We start from the raw sequence: 21264 nt of genomic DNA on the forward strand, positions 1-21264 counted from the left end.
GGGTGGTCCGTTCCCAGATTAGGCCCCAATGCTGCGCGCCCTGACCGGCACCCTGCGCTTTCCGCGCCCCTGGAGGCCGCTTGAGACCCGCGGCTGCTCCTCCAACCCCGGGGCTGCAGGCCAGGAGATCCAGGTGTGCGCTCTGGCGGGTCCAGACCGGGGTAAGTGCCGAGAGCCCGGAAAGGCGGCTGGGGTGAGCTCCTGCTGGCTGAGAGGCAGGCCTGGTGCTGTTGCCCGGTACGGACCCATGGCCAGTGCTCCCACTACAGGGAGGCAGACTGAAGCTGATCTCAGAGGGAGAAAGCAGTGAGTGGTCCTGAGAGAGAACTTAGTTCCCTACCCAGAAATTGAACCTGGGTAGCCTGGATGAAAACCAGGAATCCTAGCTGCTAGACCACCAGCTGGGAGAGGCTAGAAGGAAAGCAGGCATTTGAAAACAAGAATGTTTCAAGGAGGCAAAGACTGTAAAAACAGGTACAAAGTTTATTATTACAGACACAACACAACATATGGGAGAGCACACAGGGAAGCAGTTATATTTAAGTCAGAAAAGCCAGGCAGAAATACACACCCAGAGAGAAAGGGTATCGGGGCCTCTCTAACGAGGAGGAGGCCAGTAAAGAGGTGAGTTAAAGCACTCATAAAGACAGCCTCTGGGTGTTTAGATATGGCAAATTATCTTGTTTCTTCACACCTGACTGGTCCTAGGACCTCCCCAATATGCCTGGACAACTTTTTTGGGCATCTTTGCTAAGATGGATCCCACTGCAGAAACCTATGAGGGTGTGTCCATGCTTACTATAGGGTGGCAACCCCGCCCTTTTTGATCCCTAAAAAGCCTTCCTGCACATGTGTAGAGGAGGACATTTTTCTTGACCTCAGGGGTGATCATCTTACCTCTTTATTCCAGCAGAGCTCATTTACTGAGCTCATTTACAGTAGCTCTAGCTCTACTGACACTAGCTTTGTCCTTGGCGGGTCTGGGTGAGTGAGAAGCTTCAGCTTCAAAACACCAGCTGTCTGGCCCAGGGGCCCGTCTATCTCCTACCCCAAAACCAATAAGAGGGAGGCAGGTTGCTCAGTGTGTTTGAGGATTGGACCCCAAAGTTCCTGCATCCCAGTAGAGGTTCCCCGGGCCTAAATCCTTTGGTAGGTGACCACCTTACCTGCCTTCCCCACCGTAATTGTGAAGGGATTCTGCGTCAATATCGGTCCCTTCAGCCCCAGATTTAGTGGCCTGGGGGCTGTGAGGAAAGAGAAAGGACTCGTTCAAGGGTAGAGCCAAGTGCCAGCAAGCCCATCCCCGACTAGAGCTTTAAAATGCCTGATTTTCCTCCCAGGCTGAGCATCCTGGCAAGGTTCCAGAGGGCTGGGGCCGCTGAGCCAATTCCAATTTGGCTTAGGGCGTCCCGCCTCCTGGAAAGGAGGAGCTGAGGAGAGGGGAGGGGGGCAGGAAAAAGGAGGGGAGGGGAGAGAAGAGAGGCCAGGAGGAGGGCTTGGCGCCCCACTGTGCAATTGCCCTGCAGCTGCTGCTGGAGTTTGGAGTCCTGCTGACTCAAAGGAAAGTTCACAGCAGTCACTGGCAAGAACACCTTGATTGAGCCTTGTGTTGGGTTTTCTTGGTCGTGTTATATTTTGTTTTATTTCTGTTTGGGGGTAGTGTTATTTGTGAAGGCGGGCAAAGGGCAGTGATTGGACTTTGCATTCAGTGGCATCCCCCTGTCTGCCGTGTGTCACCAGCTGGGCAAGATCCTCTTGTCTTTACTTTCTCCCCAGGTCCAACCCCTCTAAACTTCTCCACATTTAAAGTAGCATTGGGTCCAAGTTTTAGTTAACACAGATTGTATTGTTCTAGGCATCTCCTATTTCTTCTTTTTTCTTGCTTGATACTAAGTTGAAGAGCTGTTGAAGAACTGTTCCTTGCTCCGTAATACTGTATACTGTTCCCTACCTACATCCCCCACTTTTGACGGACATGAAGGGGCTTCTGGAGTCCAACTACCTCACTTGGTGAGAATTCTCTGGCGAGCTGGGATGGCTAGCGTTAGAGAATACTCCAGTTGCTCTCACTCTTTGTTGACTGCCAAACGGGCAACAGTGTTTGCCTTAAAATAGCTATAATTATTCTCCCAACTTTACAGATCAATAAACCGAGGAACAGAGTTTAAGCAACATGAACCAGGTCTGATTTTAAAACCTGTGTTCTCAACTATTAATGGACATCACTATTCTTCTAGTAATTCAGGGACTAAGAACACAGACTTGTACATTAGTTGAAAAATTATCATGGCTCATTTGTAGATAGGAGAATTTTTAATCCAGAAATAACAAGTATCACAGTAATCCAAGTCTGTGACCCAACCACTAATGCCAAAGAAGTCGAACAGTTCTATGAAGACCTACATGACCTTCTAGAACTAACACCAAAAAAAGATGTCCTTTTCCTCATAGGGGACTGAAGTAGGAAGTCAAGAGATACCTGGAGTAACAGGCAAGTTTGACCTTCAAGTAAAAATTGAAGCAGGGCAAAGGCTAACAGAGTTTTACCAAGAGAATGCACTGGTCATAGCAAACACCCTATTCCAACAACACAAGAGCTGACTCTTCACATGGACATCACCAGATGGCCACTACAGAAATCAGACTAATTATACTGTTTGCAATCAAAGATGAAGAAGCTCTATACAGTCAGAAAAAAAGAAAAGACAAGACAGGAGCTGACCTTGAATCAGATCATGAACTCCTTATGGCAAAATTCAGAATTAAATTGAAGAGAGTAGGGAAAACCACTAGGCCATTCAGGTATAACCTAAATCAAATCCCTTATGATTATACAGTGGAAGTGAGAAATAGATTCAAGGGATTAAATCTGATAGGCAGAGTGCCTGGAGAACTATGGATGGAGGTTTGTAACACAGTACAGGAGGTAGTGATCAAAACCATCCCCAAGAAAAAGAAATAGAAAAAGGTAAAATGGTTGTCTGAGGAGGCCTTACAAGTAGCTGAGAAAAGAAGAGAAGCAAAAGGCAAAGGAGAAGAGGAAAGATGTACCCATCTGGATGCAGAGTTCCAGAGAATAGCAAGGAGAGATAAGAAAGCCTTCTTAAGTTAACAATGCCATTAAAAAGAATACATTTGAATCAGTTCTAATGAGATGGATGAAACTGGAGCCCATTACACAGAGTGAAGTAAGCCAGAAAGATAAAGACCAATATAGTATACTAATGCGTATATATGGAACTTTAAAAGATGGTAACAATAACCCTATATGCAAGACAGAAAAAGAGACACAGATGTATAGAACAGACTTTTGGACTCTGTGGGAAAAGGCGAGGGTGGGATGTTCTGAGAGAATAGCATTGAAACAAGTATACTATCAAGTGTGCAACAGATGACCAGCCTAGGTTGGATGCATGAGACAAGTGCTTAGGGCTGGTGCACTGAGAAGACCCAGAGGGATGGGATGGGGAGGGTGGTGGGAGGGGGGATCAGGATGGGGAACACATGTAAATCCATGGCTGATTCATGTCAATGTATGGCAAAAATCACTTCAATATTGTAAAGTAATTAGCCTCCAACTAATAAAAATAAATGAAAATAAATAAATAAAATTTAAAAATTAAGTTAACAATGCAAAGAAATAGAGGAAAACAATAGAATAGGAAAAACTAGAGATCTCTTCAAGAAAATTAGAGATACCAAGAGAACATTTCATGCAAAGATAGGCACAATAAAGGACAGAAATGGTAAGGACCTAGCAGAAGCAGAAGATATGGGGAGAAGTGGCAAGAATACACAGAAGAACTGTACAAGGTCTTAATGACCCAGATAATTTCGATGGTGTGGTCATTCACCTAGGGCCAGATATCCTGGGAAGTGAAGTCAAATGGGCCTTAGGAAGCATTTGGAAAACTCAGCAGTGGCCACAGGACTGGAAAAGGACTGCTTTCATTCCAATCCCAAAGAAAGGCAATGCTAAAGAATGTTCAAACTACCACACAATTGCACTCATCTCACACACTAGCAAAGTAATGCTCAAAATTCTCCAAGCGAGACTTCAACAGTATATGAACTGAGAACTTCCAGGTATTCTAGCTGGATTTAGAAAAGGGAGAGGAACCAGTGATCAAATTGCCAATATCCATTGGATCATCGAAAAAGCAAGAGAGTTCCAGAAAAACATCTACTTCTGCTTTATTGACTAAGCCAAAGCCTTTAACTGTGTGGATAACAACAAACTGTGGAGAATTCTTAAAGAGGTGGGAATACCACACCATCTGACCTGCCTCCTGAGAAATCTATATGCAGGTCAAGAAGCAACAGTTAGAACTGGACATGGAGATGGACTAGTTCCAAATTGGGAAAGGAGTATATCAAGGCTGTATATTGTCACCTTGTTTATTTAACTTATATGCAGAGTACAGATGTGAAATGCCGGGCTGGATGAAGCACAAGCTGGAATCAAGATTGCTGGGAGAAATATCAATAACCTCGGATATGCATACGATACCACTTATGGCAGAAAGTGAAGAGGAACTAAAGTGCTTCTTGATGAATGTGAAAGAGGAGGGTGAAAAAGCTGGCTTAAAACTCAACACTGAAAAATCTGAGGTCATGGCATCTGGTCCCATCACTTCATGGGAAATAAATGGGGAAACAATGGAAACAGTGACAGATGTTATTTTCTTGGGCTCCAAAATCACTGAAGATGGTGACTGCAAGCATGCAATTAAAAGATGCTTGCTCCTTGGAAGAAAAGCTATGACCAACCTAGACAGCATATTAAAAAGCAGAGACATCACTTTGCTGAGAAAGGTCCGCATAATCAAAGCTATAGTTTTTCCAGTAGTCATGTAGGGATATGAGAATTGGACCATAAAGAAGGCTGCAGTGTGTTTGTCAGTCTGTCGTGTCTGACTCTTTGTGACTCCAAAGTCTGTAGCCCACCAGGCTCCTCTGTCCATGAAGTTCTCCAGGTAAGATAACCAGAGTGGGTTGCCATTTGCTTTGCCAGCGGATCTTCCCGACCCGAGGATCAATCCCAAGTCTCCTTCATTCCAGGCAGATTCTTTACTGTCTGAACCAGCAGCTGTGCTGTGCTGTGTGCTTCGTCACTCAGTCGTGTCTGACTCTTTTCAACCCCATAGACTGTAGCCCACCAGGCTCCTCTGTCCATGGGGATTCTCCAGGCAAGAATACTGGAGTAGGTTGCCATGCCCTACTCCAGGGGATCTTCCCAACCCATGGAGCGAACCCAGGTCTCCCTCATTGCAGGCAGATTCTTTACCATCTGAACCACCAGCGAAGACCCTGAACCACCAGGGAAGCCCTTGAAGAGGTCTGAGTGCAGAAGAATTGGTGCTTTCGAACTGCTGGAGAAGACTCTTGGGAGTCCCTTGGACAGCAAGGAGATCAAACCAGTCAACCCTAAAGGAGATCAACCTGGAATATCCATTGAAAGGACTGATGCTGAACCTGAAGCTCCAATACTTTGGCCACGTGATGCAAAAAGCTGACTCACTGGAAAACATCCTGATGCTGGGAAAGATGGAGGAGAAGGGGAGACAGAGGATAAGATGGTTGTCTGGCATGATCAACTCAATGGACATGAGTTTAAGCAAACTCTAGATGATGAAGGACAGGGAAGCCTGGAGTGCTGCAGTCAGTGGGGTCACAGAGTCAGAAATGACTGAGCCACTGAACAACCACATTAAGTGTCAGGAGATTAAGCCTCTGCCCTTGCCAGAGGGTATACAGAATGTCCTAGAGGGAAGGAGATAAGGAAACCAAGAAGAGGCAGTGGAGGAGGCATGAGGAGGAGACCCACACACAGGAGACCATCCCACCATCCTCCTTAGAAGTCACCAGTTCTGTCTTCCACTTGGCATGATAGCACCAGAGCATTGTCACATTGTGCCTGTTGTCTCTGAAAATGAGATTAGCTTGTTAACCACTCCTCACTCTTATGGCTTTTCTCCAGCTCCTTAGCTGAATAGTCAAGGTTCTCCTCCACAACCTGACCATGTCACTTTATCTCCCCTACCATGGGTTTGTTCATTTTAAGCCATCCCACTTAAGTGTTTTCTTCTAACTATGCCCCTGATTTGGGTCCTCTCCTCCCTCTCTACCTTCGTAAACCACTTAGGAATTACACCCTCTTCCCCCACCCTCGTCCTTTGACATTCCTTCTGTCTGGACTTGGCTTCCTCATCACTTGTTAACTCTGAGAGTGAGGATTGCTAGCTGGGTCCACCTAGAAACTTTGGCACATTCTCTTCTTTTCTGAGCCTCAGTTTTCCCCTCTATATACTAAGGGATTATTAAGGCTTCCCACACAACTCAGTAGTAAAAGAATCTGCCAGTGCAGGAGACATGGGAGACTTGGGTTTGATCCCTGGGTCAGGAAGATCCCCTGGAGAAGGGAATGGCAATGCCACTCCAGTATTCTTGCCTCGAGAATCCCATGGACAGAGGAGCCTTGCAGGCTACCATCCATAGGGGTTACAAAGAGTCAGACACTACTGAGCAACTGAGCACACATACCCACACGACCTTCCAGTGGTTACTATCGACTCCCACCCACATCACTGTGTGATCCAGACCATCCAGATAGATGTGACTCTAGGTCTTCTGCTAAGCAAATCAAACCATCACAGGAGTCTAGTAAGAGTAGAGAGGGTGCAATGCAAACCCATCATTATTACTAGGGTCCAGCAAGGGCAGTGTTCCCAGAATAGGATGACAACAAAGAAGTCAGGGACCACAGCTGAGATCTCTATTTCTGCGGGGCCTGGCATGTGGTAGTACAAGTTGAACATTGTCAGGTGAATGAATGAAAGCCAAAGACACCCTGTCTGGCTCCTTAGGTCTCCCAGCTTAGAGCTCACACCTCATATTGGGTCCTAGACTTTCACCAGCTTCTGTGCATTTTCCCTGCTCTAAGTGCCCACAAACTCTGGTTATGTACTTATGGACATTATCTCTTTTAATCTTCATTACAACCTTTTTAGTAGTTCTATTTATAGATCAGGAAAGTGAAGGTCAGAAGGATAAAGTAACTTGTCCAAGGCCATGGAGCTGGTATGTGACTGAGTTGTGATTTCAGCCAAGCACCATATTTGTATTCTGCAAGAGGGAGCTAGAGATGAAATATGGGAGAGAGTTAGCCAGAGAAAAAGGAAAGACAGAACAGGAAAGTGAAGAAGAGAGGAAAGTCCCTTCAATCCCAGGATGTAATGACTATATTTGTTTTCTATTGCCACATAACACATTACCACAGACTCTGTTGCTTAAAATAGCATACATTTATTACCTCATAGTTTCCATAGGTCAGAAGTCCAGGCATAATTTTGCTGGGTTCTCTGCTTCAGGGTTTTAGCAGGCTGCAATCCTGGAGTTGGCAGAAGCTATGGTCTCTCATCATAGGCTCAACTGGGGATGGATCTGCCTCCAGGTTCCTCAGGCTATTGACAGAATTCATATCCTGTTGTTGCAGTACTGAAGTCCTGTTTCCTTCCTGTTGGCCAGGGGCCACTCTGAGCTCCTAGAGGCTGCCCACAGGACCCTTCCACAGGACCGTATCCACGGGCCCACTAGTTTCTCTAGTGTGTGCTAGTAATACAGTCTTTTAAATTTTATTTATTTTTGGCTGCGCTGGTTCTTCCTGCATGAAGGCTTTCTCTAGTTGCAGCGAGCAGGGGCTACTCTCTAGTTGCCATGTGCAGGCTTCTCATTGCATTGGCTTCTTGTTGCAGAGCTTGGGCTCTCGCGCACGCAGGCTTCAACAGTTGTGGCTCGCAGGTTTAAGGGTCCGGGCCGTAGTTGTGGTGAATTAGTTTAACTGCCCTGCGGCGTGTGGAATCTTCCTGGGTCAGGAAATGAACCCACGTCCTCTGCATTGGCAGGCAGATTCTTTACTAGTGGACCACCAGGGAAGTCCAATACAGGGTCTTGTATACATTAGAAACTAATCACAGAAGTGACATCTCATTATCTTTGTCATATAATTGGACCTAATCTTAGAAGTGATCTTTTATGACCTTACCTGTGTTCTCTTGGTTAGAAGCAATTCACAGGTTCTGCCCACAATCAAGGGAAGGGGATTATTCAGGATATCAACACTGGGGCCACTCTAAAGTCTATCTCCCACAGTGGCCTTGGACCTACACTGTTCTCCTCAACCCTTCTGATGTGGTTCCTCTGTATCCACCAGTTTCCCTTCCCCAGGTTGGGGAACATTTTCTTTTCTGGAGAGGAGGACCTTTGGGACATCTGAGTTCCTCGGTGGGACCTCCAGGCCTGCGGAGCTCAAAGAGTTCTATGAAGGTTTCCAGGGAGGCTAACGAAGCCTTCTAGACTGCATGTTACAGTTCTCTGTCCCAGACCACAGCTCTCTAACTGTGGCTGTAAATCCTTTCCTTTGAGAGCACCAGAACTTTCACTGGCCCTTCTGGGAGTCTCAGATCAGCTCACACTGAGAACACCATCTTAATGAATTCTGCTTGTTCCACAAAGCTAGGTACACTGAGAGAAAAGAACAAGAGGCCTTTGAAGACCAAAGGACTGGTGAATACACTCCTCTAATCCATCCTGACATTTTACAGGAGAGGAAACAGCCGAGAAGGCATAAGAGTATTTGAGCCTCTGCCCAGAGTCGGTCTCTGTTCCCCACACCTGACCCTGATTTGGCACATGAGGCCAGAGAGATGTACAAAGGCCAGATTGTAGGGAGTCTTTTGGGTGGTAATAAGGATTTAGACTGAATTCTGATGAAAAGGGAAACAAGAAGAATATGGTCAGATTTGGGTTAAAAGATGACTTTGACCCAAATGAGGGAATGAATGTGGAAGGAGAAGGAGAGGCAGAGCTGAGGACAGTGGGCCGGTTGGGGCCTTCATGTAATAGAAGGGAGAGCCCACCTGCTTAGTGGCTGCAGGAGGGCGGGGTGTGAGCTGAAAGGTCTGAGATCCACGAGGTTGGACTGTCTGCCTCGGACACGGAGTCAACTTGAAGTGTCAGAAAAATGGAGGCAACAGGAGAGACCTCCGAGTTGAAATGTCATTCACTCACCAAAGGAGCAGAAGAAAGACTGATCATTTTTTGACATGTTGGTCTAGATGTCAAGTGAGCAGCAGGATATATTCAGGCTTGGAGCTCAGAGGAGAGCAGGCTGGGTGTGCGGGGCAATCCTGCGTGTACAGGAGGCAAGCACATGGGAAGCAGGAAGAAGGAGAAGGGGCAAACGAGCAAGCGCAGCCCTCCTTACTCTCCTGTCATGCCTCCCGGGGCTCTCCCTTTCCTCTGAACTCCTCCAGTTCTGGAGGACACTAAAAGGTGCCCCCCCTCCCCCTGCCAGGAAGTATGCTACACTGGCATAGGGATATTTTTGAGCTAAATCCGCTTGAAATAAACAGCAGATGCAAGACGGGCATGCTTCTCCCTTGTTCTTACTGAAAACAGAAGATAAAAACTCCCATTTGAAAAATGCCCTTCCTCAAACTGGAGATAAAAAAACATTCTTCAACAGGGAGTTGAAGCCAAGAGAATCCTGTACAAACAGACAAGTGTGTTGAAACAGACAAATGTGAACAGATGGGTAGAAACAGGCCTTATCTTCCTATAGCCTCCCACATAGTTAACTTTGCCACAGTTGCTGCTCTGCCTTCAGCCTACTGTAAAAGCATGTTGTTTGTTGTTGTGTCAACCCAGTTGTGTCCATCTCTTTGCCACCCCGTGGACTGCAGCACACCAGACCTCCCTGTCCCTCACCATCTTCCTGAGTTTGCCCAAGTTCATATTCATTACATGGATGATGCCATCCAGCCATCTCATCCTTGACGCCCTCTTCTCCTTCTGCCCTCGATCTTTCCCAGCATCAGGGACTTTTCCAAAGAGTCAGCTGTTCACATCAGGTGACCAAAACACTGGAGCTTCTGCTTCAGCATCAGTCCTTCCAATGAGTATTCAGGGTTGATTTCCCTTAAGATTGACTGGTTTGATCTTGCTGTCCAAGGGACTCTCAGGACTCTTCTCCAGCACCACAGTTCGAAGGTATTTGGCACACTCTTTGGCACTCTACCTTCTTTACGATCCACTGTAAAGACACTAAAAGGTCTGTCTTTTACACTCTTACAACCATCCATGACCACTGGGAAGACCATAGCCTTGACTCTACAGACTTTTGTCAGCAGAGTAATGTCTCTTCTTTTCAACACACCGTCTAGGTTTGTCGTAGCATGTAGACCTACCATTTCTGGGGGGTCTTCATTTCCTTTTGAGGGGTCCTGTGTTACATAAAACTTGAACAAATTCATATGCTTTTCTCCTGTTACTCTGTTTTATGTTGGTTTAATTCTCAGGTGCAGCAAAAAAAAAAACACTAAAGACCCAGCTCTACACACCCTATAGCACCCACTCGGCTACACTCAGGGCCTCTGTGCCACTCCCTCTGTCTGAAATAGGCTTTTCCCCACCAATACACACGCACACTTTGCTCTGGCTAACTCCTGTTCATTCCTCAGCTCTCAGCTGAAAGGTCACTTTTTCCCCCAGGAAGTCACTGCTGATCTTCTACACTAGGGCTCCCCTCTGCCCACTCTAAACCCCTAACCTCCTGTCTTTTTTCCCCCATGTTCTTGTCGCAAATAGTAATTACTTGTTGAATGTCGATCTCCTCTGTTAGACTGTAGGATCTAAGAGGACAGGGACTGAGTCTGCTCTAGTCTCTGACATCAATGTTTACTACAGAGGCCAGTGTGTGTTAAATACATAACTGTACAAACAACTAATAAAGAGATCTTGGATTGACCTTTCAGGAACTTCAACTACTTGAGTAGTCTCATAGAGAACAGACTTGTGGTAGCCAAGGGGAAGGAAAGGTTGGGGAAGAAGGCATTAGGAGTTTGGGGTTAGCAGATGCAAACTATTATATATAGAATGGATAAACAAGGTCCTACTGTATAACACAAGGAACTATATTCAATATCTTGTGATAAATCATAATGGAAAAGAATAGGAAAAGGAGTATATATGTATATAACTGAATCACTTGGCTGTACAATAGAAATTAACACATTTGATAAAATATAATTTTTCAAATGGAGTAGTCTCTTACATGTAGTATTTTTCCCACTACACCTCACTCTGAAAATGAAAATTTTTACCTATTTCCACCTTGCTCAAATGCTTCCATCTATGAGCTGCCAGTTATAATCCTATAGTATTTTATGTATTTATTTTACTTATGACCTCATATTATCATTTACTTATATTAGGCTACAAGCACTAATGCAACAATCCCTTGAAGACAGGGATTGTTACATATCCTTATAACGCCCACAATTTATTATCCATCAAAGTTGTTCACTAGATATGCAGGGTTGTTTTTTCTTTAGTAACAAACAGTTGGCTTTTATTTTTTGTGATCTTAGTTTTAGTCATTGTATTTGGTCATAGTCATATCTAGGCTTTTTAAAATTCTCATTTATTTAAGGCTAATAAAATTAAACATCTTTTCATGTGCTTAGTGGTCATTTGTATATCTTCTTTTGTGTGGTTCTCTTTTGTTAAGAAGTGGGTTTTTTAATCAAAATACAATTGACATATTAGTTTCAGATGTTCAGTTCAGTTCAGTCGCTCAGTCATGTCCGACTCTTTTCGACCCCATGCACTACAGCACGCCGGGCTTCCCTGTCCATCACCAATTCCTGGAGCTTGCTCAAACTCATGTCCATCCCGTTGGTGATGCCATCCAACCATCTCATCCTCCCTCTTCCTCTTCTCCTCCTGCCTTCAATCTTTCCCAGCATCAGGGTCTTTTCCAATGAGTCAGTTTTTTGCATCAGGTGGCCAAAGTATTAGAGTTTCAGCTTCACCATCAGTCCTTCCAATGAATATTCAGGACTGATTTCCTTTAGCATGGACTGGTTGGATCTCCTTGCACTCCAAGGGACTCTCAAGAATGTTCTCCAACACCGCAGTTCAAAAGCATGAACTTTTCAGCATTCAGCTTTCTTTATGGTCCAACTCTCACATCCACACATGACTACTGGAAAAGCCATAGCTTTGACTAGATGGATCTTCATCGGCAAAGTAATGTCTCTGCTTTTTAATAATGCTGTCTAGGTTGGTCATAACTTTTCTTCCAAGGAGCAAGCATCTTTTAATTTCATGACTGCAGTCACCATCTGCAGTGATTTTGGAGCCCAAGAAAATAACATCTGTCACTGTTTCCATTGTTTCCCCATCTATTTGCCAAGAGGCCATGATCTTAGCTTTCTGAATGTTGAGTTTTAAGCCAACTTCTTCACTCTTCTCTTTCACTTTCATCAAGAGGCTCTTGTTTGCTTTCTGCCATAAGGATGCTGTCACCTGTGTATCCGAGGAAATTGATATTTCTCCCAGCAATCTTGATTCCAACATGCGCTTCATCCAGCACAGTGTTTCTCATGATGTACTCTGCACAGAAGTTAAATAAGCAGGGGCACAATATACAGCCTTGACATACTCCTTTCCAGATTTGGAACCAGTCTGTTGTTCCATGTCCAGTTTTAACTGTTGTTTCTTGACCTGCATGTAGATTTCTCAGGAGGCAGGTAAGGTGGTCTGGAATTCCTACCTCTTTTAAAAATTTTCCAGAGTTTATTTTGATCTATGCAGTAAAAGGCTTTGATGTGGTCAATAAAGCAGAAGTTGATGTTTTTCTGGAACTCTCTCTTGCTTTTTTGGTGATCCAATGGATGTTGGCAATTTGATCTCTGGTTCCTCTGCCTTTTCTAAAACCAGCTTGAACATCTAGAAGTTCACGGTTCATGTAATGCTGAAGCCTGGCTTGGAGAATTTTGAGCATTACTCTGCTAGTGTGTGAGAGGAGTACAGTTGTGCAGTAGTTTGAACATTCTTTGGCATTGCCTTTCTTTGGGATTGGAATGAAAACTGACCTTTTCCAGTCCTGTGGCCACTGCTGAGTTTTCCAAATTTGCTGGCATATTGAGAGCAGCATTCTAACAGCATCATCTTTGAGGATTTGAAATAGCACAACTGAAATTCCATCACATCCACTAGCTTTGTTCATAGTGATGCTTCCTAAGGCCCACTTGGCTTCACATGCCAGGATGTCTGGCTTTAGGTGGGTAATCACACCATCATGGTTATGTAGAGTCTTCTGTGTATTTTTGCCACCTCTTCTTAGTATCTTCTGCTTCTGTTAGGTCCATACCATTTCTGTCCTTTATTGTGCCCATCTTTGCATGAAATCTTCCCCTGGTATCTCTAGTTTTCTTGAAGAGATATCTAGTCTTTCCCATTCTATTATTTTCCTCTATTTCTGTGCACTGGTTCCTGAGGAAGACTTTCTTTTCTCTCCCTGCTATTCTTTGGAATGCTGCATTCAAATGGGTCTATCCTTCCTTTTCTTCTTTGTCTTTAGCTTCTCTTATTTTTTCAGCTATTTGTAAGGCCTTGTCAGACAACCATTTTGCCTTTTTGCATTTCTTTTTCTTAGGGATGGCCTTTATCACTGCCTCTGATACAGTGTCAACAATCCTCCATCCATAGTTCTTCAGGCACTCTGTCTATCAAATCTAATCCTTTGAATCTAATTTTCACTTCCACTGTATAATGGTAAGGGATTTATGTCATACCCTAATGGTCTAGTGGTTTTCCCTACTTTCTTCAATTCAAGTCTGAATTTTGCAACAAGTTCATGATCTAAGCCACAGTCAGCTCCTGGTCTTGTTTTTGCTAGCTGTATAGAGCTGCTCCATCTGTCTGCAAAGAATATTAATCAGTCTAGTTTCAGTATTAGCGATCTGGTGATGTCCACTTGTAGAGTCTTCTCTTGTGTTTATGGAAGAGGGTATTTGTAATGACCAGTCCGTTCTCTTGGCAAAACTCTTGTTAGCCTTTGCTTTGTCTCATTTGTTTCACATATACAATGTAACAGTTCAGTATTTCTATATATTATGAAATAATCCCCACAGTAAATGTAGTTAAGATTCATCACCACACACACACACATTTTTGGGTATGTGAGGGAACTTATAAGATATACAGTCTTAGCAACTTTCAAATATTGTTAACTCTAGTCACCATGCTGTATATTATATCCCCAAGACTTATTTATTACAGATATATGTTGAATAAATGCATTAAGAATTTTTAAATTGGGTAGAAGAAAACCTAGAAAAGAAGTGCAGAGGCATCATCTGAGAGGTAAGAAAGCCAGGAAAATGTGGGACCACAGGCAGGTACATGTTGTAATCAGTTTGTCAAAAACCATAGCATATGCAACACTGAGAGTGAACCCTGAACCCTAAAGTAAACATGGGAGTTGGGTGATAATGACACATGCATGGAGGTTAATCTTTGGTAATAAATGTCCCACTCTGGTAGGGAGCCATACATGTGCAGTGGCTAGAGGATTTATGGGAATCTTAACACTTTCTATCGTGTCTGACTCTTTTCAATCCCATGGACTGTAGCCTGCCAGGCTCCTCTCTCCATGGAATTCTCTAGGCAAGAATACTGGAGTGGGTTGCCACTTCCTTCTTCAGGGAATCTTCCAAACCCAGGGATTGAACCTGGGTCTCCTGCATTGCAGGCATATTCTTTACCTTCTGAGCCATCAGGGAAGCACTTTCTACTCCATTTTGCTGTGAACCCAAAACTGTTCTGAAAAAAAACTGTCCATTAAAAAAAAAAAAAGGCCATGGCAGAAAATGTTCAAGGAGGAGCAGGTGTTTGGTCAGGAGAGTTAATTGTAGCTGAGCCTGGGAGCAGGATGGAAATATGTCCCTCGGTTAGTGATGTGATTACACTGGTTACACTGGTCTCACTTAGGTGAGAACAGTTTCTGCCGAGTGATGGGGTGGGAGCTAGACTGGAGAATACTTAAGTGAATGGAAGGCAAGAAAATTATTAACTGAATATGGAAAACCCTTTCAAGAAGTTTCACTGGTGCTCATGAAAGAATATCACATGAGTAGGGCAAAGGATATTCTCTTGCCTAAGAGGACAGAATGTGAATGTGTTCAAGCCTCTGGATTAGCTGTTAAATTCCAATGACAGAGGCATCTGCTCACGTGCCCCGTGAGTGTGCAATCAGTACATTCCATGCTGCAGGAAACCTTACAGGTCAAATGCCCCAGGTTCTTAGCCACTGGACCACCAGGAAATCCCACCCCAGGTTCTTCAATAAATAACTTTTGAGCGAAAGATAGGGCTAGAGGCAGAACCTAAGTATTTTTTACAAGCTTCTAAGAGTTGTCTTTTTTTTTAAATTAGCAAGTCTAAACTATAATGTCTAGAGATGACCAACTGTGTGATACAATTGTAAAGAAACGCAAGGAAGTGATCACCATAAAAAGTCAGGAGGAAAAAAAAGTCAGGAGAGTTGTTACTTTTGGGGGGAGGTGGGAGCAATGAATGAATCTGGGCACACGAGGTTTCTGGGTGGTGGTATTATCATAACTCATTCACTCGAGAAGTCTGGCTGTTGAGAAAACAATAACATGGAGAGATCACAAAATTCAAGAAGGGGTGTGTGTGTGTGTGTGTGTGTGTGTGTGTGTGTGTGTGTGTGTATGTGTGTGTCACAGTGGCAGAAGCAGGCAGGAACCACAGGGGCAGTCATTCCTGTCCATCTCCCCATGGTGCTCCGAGGTTCTCAAGCCTTTCCACTTCTACGAGGCAGACAGGGCAAGGGTTATTGGCCAGATCTTACCGATGGGAAAACTGAGGCCTGAGTGTGTGTGCCTTGCCCCAGGTCACACTGCTTGCTCATCAAGGGTAGAGGCTGCCCAGATCTCAGGCCCCAGCCCAGGAGTGAGCAGGGCAGCTGTCTCACCGAGGCTGCCCTGTCCCCTGCAGGAATTGCTGAGATTCTGATGAACAGACCGAGCGCCCGCAATGCACTGGGGAACGTCTTCGTCAGTCAGGTAAGGGTGGGCACCAGGGTGGGCTGGAGCTGAGATGGGAGTTATCTGATTGGGTCTTCTCTGCAGCTGCTGGAAGCTCTGGCCCAGCTTCGGGAGGACCAGCAAGTGCGTGTCCTGATCTTCAGGAGTGGAGTGAAGGGTGTGTTCTGTGCAGGTGGGTTTCCTTCCTTGCCCCCAACCTGGGGCTCAGCAGGGCTCCCACAGGCCTGCATTTAGGGAATATTTAGGTTGTTCTAGCACAGGACTCAGGCTTCCCAGATAACTAGTGGTAAAGAACCCATTTGTGGACACAGGAGACACTGGTTAGATCCCTGGGATGGGAAGATTCCCGGTGGGAGGAAATAGCAACCCACTCCGGTATTCTTGTCTGGAGAATCCCCATGGACAGAGGAGCCTGGCGGGCTACAGTCCACAGGGTCGCAAAGAGTCGGACACAACTGAAGCGACCTGGCACATAGCACAGGACTCATTCACATTTAAAGCTGGGAACTCGGAGGGGCAATTCCTTGCTTAGAGCCACACAGCTAGTGAGAATTCAGTTAGAACTTGACCTCTCTGACCCCCAAATCCTTGTTCTTTCTGTTCTGACCTTTCACTGAGGAAATGAGAAAGTGGAGTCCAAAGACACTCACCAGGTCTGTGGCCAAGACAGGCCTGACTCACTGCCCCTTTGCCCACAAGATCTCAGTCCCGTGTCAAAAAACTCTTCCGAGTCTCTGCACCATTTGGTCCTCACAACAGGGCAAGCCCCACGCACTTCCTTTCAGAGATGAAAAATGCCGCATCCCAGGCCCACAGCAAGAAGCAAGTGAAGGAGAGCTGAGCGAAGAACTGACTCTGGGGTGGCTGTGGAGGGGGCACAGGGAGATGGGGAGAGGCTGCGGAGGGCGAGGGTGGGAAGCAAGTGATTCTTAGGCGGTTTCAAGGGCATGTGGCTCAGTCCCCAGACCTCAGCTGCCAGGATCACAGTGAGCAGCTTGGGGAGGGAGGTGGCAAGGGAAGTATGGGACCAGTCTGCCTGACCCCGCGACCCTGATCGAGGCCCTCCTCCTACTCCGGCCTCTTCCTTTGGCTCCCCCATGGTCTGATGTCTTCCATCACAGTCACTTCAAGTCTCTTAGCCCCGCTCCTCATCCCGCCAGCGAAGGACAGCAAAGTAGGGGGCGTGCAGGAGGTCTGAATCTGCCCCTGATTTGCCCTGGAATCCTGGGCTAGTCCCTGTCTCTCTCTGGGCCTCAGTTTCCCCATCTGTCACTGAGGGGCTAGGACTAATTAGACTCCCAAGGGCTCTCCCAACTGACTTTCACATAATCAAGGACTTGCAGAGACTATGTTCACCCCTTATTCGTGACTCAGGCTCCTGCCATCTGACCTCTGATGACCCTCCACTGTTATTCTCTCACCCAGGACCCTGCGCACCCCCACGCCACTGTCCCTGCACTCACTCCTCATCTACTTGACCTTTCAGCCTCCCCCACCAAGCCCTACTTTTAAAAAATAATTATACCTGATGCACGTCAATTATTTCTAAATAAAATATGAAAAAATAATAAAATTTATTACTATTTAATGTATTTTTTGAGTTGTCACAAATATATACATTATACAAAATTTACATTTAATCACAAAATTTACCTTTTAATCACTCTGAAATGTAAAATCCACTGGCATTAAGTACATTCACAAGGTTATTCAACAATCACCACTATCCATTTCAGAAACTATTTCATCATCTCATTAACTATGTACTCATTAAGCGATTCCTCCCCATTTCCCTAACACCCAGTAACCTCCATTCTACTGTCCATCTTTACAAATTTGCTTACTCTAAGTATTTAATACAAATAGAATCATACATTTGCCCTTTCATGGCTTCCTTATTTCACTTAGCATCATGTACTTCATGTTCATCCATGTTGTAGCATACTGCAGAATTTCTATCCTTTTTAAAAAGTAATAATATTCCCTTTCACACATATATTCCACATTTTGTTTATCCATCTATTGATGGACTTGGGTGGTTTCCACATTTTGGCTATTGTGATTAATACTGCTATGAACATTGGTGTGCTCGTATCTGCTCGAGTCCATGCTTTCAATTCTTTGGGGCATATACTTAGGGGTAAAGTGGCTGGACCAGGTTGTAATCCTATGTTGAACTTTGGGAGGAAGCACCAAAATATTTTTCACAGCAGCTGTATCATTTTACATTCCTACCAGCAGTACATCAGAGTTCTCCACACCAATGTCAACATTTTTTTGCTTGTTGTTTATAATCATCGTCTGAATGGCTACAAAGCACTATCCTACTGTGGTTTTTACTTGCATTTCCCCAATGATGTTGAACACACCTTCCAGTGCTTACTGCCTTATCTTCTTTTTTTAAATATTTATTTGGTACACTGGGTCTTAGTTGAGGGACACAGGATTTTCAATCTTCATTGTCACATGCTACCTTTTAGTTCTGGCATGAGAGCTCTAGTTCCCCAACTAGGGATCGAACTTGGGCCACCTGCATTAGAAGCTGAATCTTAGCCACTGGACTAGTGGGGAAATCCCACTGGCTTATTTTCCTTGGAGAAATGCCTATTCAAGTCCTTTGTTTGTTTGTTTTTGGCTACTCTGCACAACTTATATGATCTTAGTTCCCGAACCAGGGATCAAACTGTGCTCCCTGCAGTGGAAGCATGTAGTCTTAAACCACTGGACAACCAGGGAAGTCCTTTGTATTTAAGTTGTAGGAATTCTTTATATATCCTAGATATCAGTTCCTTACCAGATGTATTGATTTGCAAGTTATTTCCTTCTGTTCATGGGTTGTCTTTGCTCTCTTGATAGTCTCTTGTGATGCATTAGTTTTTAACTGTGATGAAATCCAATTTATCTTTTTGTTGTTTTTGCATCTATCCTTTTTTGAACTACTCCTCCCTCCCTGGCTTCCCTGATCAAGTTTTCCTGGTGTTTCTCTTTCCTCTCTGGCTGCTTCTCTTCAGGTTTCCATTGCTGGATCCTTTGACAGCCTGGGATTCAGTGCCAGGTCATTTCCCAAGGGCTGTCACCCTTGCATCTGGCAGGTGCAGACCTGAAGGAGCGGGAGCAGATGAGTGAGACAGAAGTGGGGGTCTTTGTCCAGCGGCTCCGAGGCCTGATGACTGAGATTGGTAAGGGTTCTGGAGTGGGGAAGAGGAGGGCATTCAGGGGTCCTGCTGATCCTAGCCTCACCCAATCTACCATATTCTAAAGAGAATGGTTTCTGTTGTGAGCTCTGTGGAGAGGTGATTCTCCCAGGGAGAGGGGGCAGGGACAATGAATTCTACAAGGAGGAGGGTGTCACAAGGGTCCAAAGGGCACTGGCTCCCCAGCATTAGTGCCCTGCTAGATCTGACCCCGCCCCCAGCCCCTGTGCTCAGGGTACAAGCCTGGCCGTACCAGAGTCAACTTTAAGCAAGCATGCTTGCAGGCTTTGACAAATGCTTATTCCTTTTTCTGGAATATCCCTCCTAGGCCATCTGAACTGTTTATGCATTCTTTAAGACCACCAGTGCCTCTTCCTCCAGGAAGCCATCCCTGGCCCATCATCCAAGCTTCCTTTCTCAGATCACTGATCACCCTGAATCATCATCACCTGTTTGCCTGTCTGCCTTCCCCGTGTCGGATTCAATTCTGTTCCCAGCACACAGAATGAGAAGGGAGAGCAAAAAGGCTGGTCCCAGGGAGGCCCACAGGAGAGTGGGCCTGACCAGGCATCACCCCGCCCATCCACCTCCCCACTCCTATTCCCCAGCTGATCCCACAACTTTCCCCAGTGGGAAAACTGACTGCTAAGATAACCTGGCTGAGGTACCAGGAGAGGTCCCCAAGCTTGGGGCCAATGAAGCCGTCTGTCACAACCACCTAGATCGTCTCCTACCCTGAGACACTATCCTGGTCCTACCAGGGCCTCGCAGGCTGAGCCATCGTCCTTTGTCTCCACAGCAGCCTTCCCTGCACCCACCATTGCTGCTGTGGATGGATTTGCCTTGGGTGGAGGCCTGGAACTTGCCCTGGCCTGTGACCTCCGAGTGGCAGGTACCGGGTACAGCGAGAGGTGTGGGAGGGAAGAGTGAGTGACACAAGCTGATTCTGGGGACTTTGCAGTCAGCCACTGCTCTCAGCTTGCCAACAAACCCCAGAACTAAAGGCAAAGTGGGGGCCAAGGAATTCAGGCAGTAGTGGTTCCCCCACCACCACCCAGCCCCTGACTGCTACAGGACTCGTCCCTTCTCAGAGTCAGCTGCCCTCAACTCAGGACTGCTCATGCCAACCCCAGGGCAACTGCTGACACAACTAGAAAGAACACAGAGCGAAGATTGGGGACAAAGGTATCTCTTCAGTCTTCCAGTTCTGTCCAAGCCAGCTTTATCGATCATGTTGTGAACAAAGGTGAGCCAGGAGGGCAGTCTGCTACATGCCCAGTTAATCACAAGCATGACTGGGCAGGAACAGTGCCCTACAGTAGTTCTATCAGAATCCACAAAGCTTTGCGGTAGTAGATAAAAGAAACTGAACTTCAAAACGTGGAGGGCAGGGAGGATGAAGATAACTGATTGCTTTTAACCTTGCTGACTTGGTGGTTAGGTGTGCCCTTTTTAGAGCAGATCAGAGAAGATATGAGACCCCCCTGTAGCTCAAACGGTAAAGAATCTGCTTGCAATGCAGGAGACCTGAGTTTGATCCCTGGGTCAGGAAGATCCTCTGGAGAAGGAAATGGCAATCCACTCCAGTATTCTTGCTTGGGGAATCCCACAGACAGAATCCTGGAGGGCTAAAGTTTTCGGGGTGGTAGAGAGTCAAACATAACTGAGCGACTAACACTTACTTTAGAGAAGATCTGAGTGTCATCATGGTGCTACTACTTCTCCTGCCACCAAGAACTTTTTTTTTAACATATAGCCCCAGGCATAGAGGCACTTTATATCCACATGATACATAGCAAAGAGAAGCCATCAAAATACCAGGTCAGGTCATAGCACCAACTCTGGTTCTCACCTGCCTGTGTTTATGGGAGCTAACTTGCAGGGTTTGATGGATAGGAGGGTGAATGTAAACCCCTCCCCCCCATACTGCATGGTTCAGAGGGACCGTGTTGAGGAATTCAGGAGAAGCCTATGGGGTGGGACACTCAAGGAGGGCTTCTCACAGGAAGTGCAACTCAGAAAAAAGATGTGGATCAGAATACAGGAAAATTTCAGGATGACAAAAAGCTGGGAGGAAAACCTGGTGGAAGCAGGAGTCACTGACACTCTAGGCCAGACCTGAGTTAACATGAGACAGAGAATCCATTAACTCA

The 21264-nt window shown here is 45.6% G+C and overlaps 2 protein-coding genes across 2 annotated transcripts in view; one reads left to right on the forward strand and one right to left on the reverse strand.

The window, feature by feature from the left end:
* Positions 1-21264, reverse strand: part of ZYG11A (zyg-11 family member A, cell cycle regulator) — a 133279-nt gene that overhangs the window by 35494 nt on the left and 76521 nt on the right. The window lies entirely within an intron of this gene.
* LOC110123500 (enoyl-CoA hydratase domain-containing protein 2, mitochondrial) overlaps positions 29-21264 on the forward strand; it is a 29706-nt gene continuing 8470 nt past the window's right edge. The window contains exons 1-5 of the mRNA XM_020871473.2: positions 29-161; positions 15868-15935; positions 16002-16089; positions 19010-19096; positions 19911-20003. Coding sequence (XP_020727132.2) covers positions 29-161; positions 15868-15935; positions 16002-16089; positions 19010-19096; positions 19911-20003 — 469 coding nt within the window. The remainder of the gene's footprint in view (positions 162-15867; positions 15936-16001; positions 16090-19009; positions 19097-19910; positions 20004-21264) is intronic.

Source organism: Odocoileus virginianus, chromosome 5, assembly GCF_023699985.2.
Source record: "Odocoileus virginianus isolate 20LAN1187 ecotype Illinois chromosome 5, Ovbor_1.2, whole genome shotgun sequence".
Taxonomy (NCBI): domain Eukaryota; kingdom Metazoa; phylum Chordata; class Mammalia; order Artiodactyla; family Cervidae; genus Odocoileus; species Odocoileus virginianus.